The sequence below is a fragment of the Carlito syrichta genome, unplaced genomic scaffold (assembly GCF_000164805.1).
Source record: "Carlito syrichta isolate Samal-C Ts95f unplaced genomic scaffold, Tarsius_syrichta-2.0.1 Scaffold294773, whole genome shotgun sequence".
Lineage (NCBI taxonomy): Eukaryota > Metazoa > Chordata > Mammalia > Primates > Tarsiidae > Carlito > Carlito syrichta.
In genome coordinates, this window is record NW_007238869.1 from 36267 (window position 1) to 40475 (window position 4209).

General features: G+C 36.9%; 1 protein-coding gene across 1 annotated transcript in view; it reads left to right on the forward strand.

Annotated features, from left to right (window-relative positions):
* The first annotated feature begins 2388 nt into the window (after positions 1-2388).
* LOC103256718 (testis- and ovary-specific PAZ domain-containing protein 1-like) overlaps positions 2389-4209 on the forward strand; it is a 4277-nt gene continuing 2456 nt past the window's right edge. The window contains exon 1 of the mRNA XM_008054490.1: positions 2389-2507. Coding sequence (XP_008052681.1) covers positions 2413-2507 — 95 coding nt within the window. The 5' untranslated portion in view covers positions 2389-2412. The remainder of the gene's footprint in view (positions 2508-4209) is intronic.

The following is a 4209-nucleotide window of genomic DNA, read 5'->3' on the forward strand; positions in this document are numbered from 1 at the left end:
TGTTTATCCATTCGTCGGTTGATGGACATTTGAGTTATTTTTACTTTTTGGCTATTAAAAATAGTACTACTTCGAATATTTGCATACATGTTTTCTGTGCACTTATGCTTTCATTTCTCTTGGGAAAAGAATTGTCAGCTCATATGGTAAATCTATGTTTAGTTTTTCGCAGAGCTGCCAAACTATTTTTCAAAGAAGTTGCATCATTTTATATTTATAGTTCCGTCAGCCAAGTATGGGGTTTCCTATTTCTTTATATCTTCACCAATAGTTGTTGCTGTTTTATTTTAGCTTTCCTAGTTGGTATTAAGCAATATGGTTTTGATTTTCATACCTTTTCATGTAGTTATTGGTCATTTGTATAGTTTCTTTGGAGAAATGTCTATTAAATCCTTTGCTCAATTTTTTTTTTTTTTTTTTGAGTTGAAGTCTCACTCTGTCACCCAGACTGGAGTGCAGTGGCCGCTCCCGGCCACCGCAGTCTCGACCTACTGGGCTCTGGCGATCCTTCCGCCTCAGCCTTTCAAGTAGCCGGAATTACAGGCATGTGCTACCACGCCCGGCTGATTTTTTGATTTATTGTAGAGATGAGGTCTCGCTGCCCAGGCGGGTCTCAAACCCGCGGGCTCAGGCAATCCACTCACCTCAGCCTCCCAAAGGCACAGGATTACAGGTTGAGCCACCAAGCCCAGCTCTTTGCTCATTTTTTGATTGGGTTTTTTATTGTTGAGTTGTAAGAGTGTGTATTCACACCCACACACACGCATGCATATACTTACATATACACTCTGGATACAAGTCCTTTGTCAGATATATGCATTGCAAATATCTTGTCTATTCTGTGAGTTGTCTGTTATTTTCTTGATGACTTTGCTTTGCTTTAGTTCCAGACTAATCAGAAGGAAATTGTAACCGCAAAGTCACCTTCTTGATAATTCTGATTTGTCCTCCCTCTTCTTAAAAAAGCTGCTTTTCTCTCAGAGCTGAAAAGTCAGGAGGCACAGATGTTATTAGTGTGTCTTTCCATTACTTTTATTCCCTAAAATCAGATGAGAATATTTATTCTCATGTTTGATTTTAGGTGAAAAAATAATGTCAGTATATCTTCTACTTGTTATTTTTTGTTTTTGTCTTCTGGTCAGAAAAGTAAAATAAGAATGCATGTAAATTATATTACCAATACCTAGTAAATTTAAAGAGTAAACAGTTTGTTGTTCCTAGCAGTGACTTAAGGAGGTGTGGGAATACCTACTGGTTAGGAGCTCAAAATTTGGAGCCAGAAGGCAGGCATCCCATGTAGGCTACAGAACCTGAGTACTTATTCAAAACACCTCACCTATAACTTGGGGGTCATTGCACCTAATTTCAAAGGTAGCAAATTGTCAAGTTAAAGTGAGCTGAAACCTGATATGTTTAGCACAGAGACCTAGCACAACGTAGGCCCTGAAAGATTAGCCACTTTCTACATTAGAAAGATTTCTTGGAGAAACTTATCTTGACACAATATTTTAAACAAATTTTACATGCAGACTTAAACTGATTTCAGTAAAAAAGAATATTATATTGCCTATATACAGTTTGGATGTTCTAGGAGTTTTAAAGGGGATTTCCCAATATATCACTTCTAATAAGCTCCTAAACAAGTTAAAAGTTAAATTTCTTCTCTTGAAAAGTGAAGTTTTTAGAACATGAATTGGTGAGCATAGCTACAACACTCTGAGTACCTATAGCATGGAAATGTATTTTATATATAGTGCTTAGCACAATGCCAGATATCGAATAGGAGCAGTAAGTATAGCATAAACTATAATGGCAGTATAAATAAGTGCACTCAAAAATACCATAACTAGTTGATAGAAAGTAAAATATTCACATTTTATTTTATTGTTTTTTTTCTACATTTGGATTTATAATTTAAGATGGTAATAATTATAAATATATGTAACTACTATTAGACCACATCCCATTAAAACCCAAGTAGCCATTCTGGTTTGTTAGTTATTATGAAATTATGTTATGTTTACTGTGGCTCCAAATAAAAGGTCTTTGTCATGATAAGACTTAAAACCATTTATCAGAGTGTTTTATTTTACATTTCGCTTTTTTATATTTCTCACTTCACATTTAATATTTCAGAGTGTTTTATAAAGAATCATGTCAAATATACCAGGATAAGTACAACTATTATGTAATTTGCATGATAAATCTGCTTCTAATGTAAAGATTTATTCTGTAATATAAGTAATTATCTGTGGGTATTTTGGAATTCTAAGTTTTTACTTGTTGAATTTCAGTAAAGTTTGACCTATTATTTGATTTTCAGGTGCTCTTTCACTGGGTTGCTATCCACCATTAGAGGGAAATTTATACCGAAAACTTCTGCTGATACCTTCTTATTTATCTGAGATTGAAATGCTTTTAGCTATCGAAATCTTCCTGGTATCTAATGCTAGTAGTATTCAGAGTCCTGGAACTTCTACACAGATACTGCAGATAGTTTTGAAAAGGTTGGTTGATATAACTTTAACTGCATTCTGAATGTAGATTGTGGCTCCCACACCCACCCTAGAATGTAAATGTTATATATACTTATATATAACATTGTGTATATATGTTTTATATATATATATAAATTTGTGCATGTGTTGCAAACTATGGTACTATTTTTTTTTTTTTTTTTTTTTTTGAGTTGGAGTCTCACTCTGTCGCCCAGACTGGAGTGCAATGGCTGCTCCCAGCCACCGCAGCCTCGACCTGCTGGGCTCCGGTGATCCTTCCACCTCAGCCTTCCAAGTAGCCGGAATTACAGGCATGCGCTACCACACCCGGCTGATTTTTTGATTTATTGTAGAGATGAGGTTTCGCTGCCCAGGCGGGTCTCGAACTTGCGGGCTCAGGCAATCCACTCACCTCAGCCTCCCAAAGGCGTGGGATTACAGGCTGAGCCACCGAGCCCGGCTTATGGTACTATTTAAATTAAGAAAGGATTAGACCTGTTTGAGGCTTAAAATCAAATAAGTTAGTGGCATTCAGTAAACATTTTTAGTAACTTCAAAGGTGTAGAATATGTGCAGAGTGGATCCTCTTTAGGTACCAACCTTTCTTATGTTTAGAGATGAATAACTTAAAGGTCTTTATTTTTGGGGCAACCAAAAAGATCTAAGGACTAGGGTCTTAAGGGAAATATGCAATAGTTTATTCGGCTCAGTCAAGAATACTGTTAAAAATAAAGTCATTAGCTAAGTTTCTATATTTTAAAATGTTATTATACATGCATAAATATTATAATGTAACTGTTGCACCAGAGTGACACCGTCAATTTTGTTCAGAGTCCCAGAATTTATGCTCATACCACTCCAGGTTCTTGTCAGCCTTATCCAGGAAACTTGCAGCATATAGATCTCCTGAGACTCCTATTTTAGACCTTCTTGACAAGAATTTTGTTTCAGTTAACTGGTATTACAACCAGATATTGATTGACTATTACATTAGCTATCTATGAGTATTACTGTGCAGTAATTATCCCAAAACCTGATGGCTTAAAACAACATGCCGTGTCTTTGTTTCTGTTTCAGAACAGTTTAGCTGGATGATTCTGGCTCAGGGATTTTTCTGTGGCTCAGGGTTTTCACATAATTGGAGTCAGGATGCTGTCAGGAGCTTGTCACCTATGTGGTAGCTTGACTGCATTTGGAGGATCCTTTTCTTAGATGGCTCACCAAATGCCTGTTGGGTAGAAGCCTCAGGTCACCACATATTCCTCTCCATAAGTTGGTTGAATGTTTTTATGACATGACAGCTAACTTCTCCTAGAGTTAGTGATCCAAGAAAGAAAAGGCAAGGAGGAAGCTGCATTGTCTTTTGTGATCTATATCAAGCAAGAACTGGGATGAGTCTGAGATTTTATCCTATTTGCAAACTACAGGTTATCCTGCCACAGTTTCATGAATGCTAGCATAAAACACAAGACTCGTATGTTGGGGGCAGAGCACTTTACTACTTGTGATACAGCAAACAGCATGATTATCTACACATTTGTATCATTTTCTCCTGCTCCTAAGTTCCACAGATGACCCCACATGGATACCTGCACATGCCATGAGTTCTATAACAGGAGAGGAGTCCTAAACTTAAGGAACCCAAATATCTTTTTTTTTTTGAGTTGGAGTCTCACTCTGTTACCCAGACTGGAGTGCAGTGGCTGCTCCC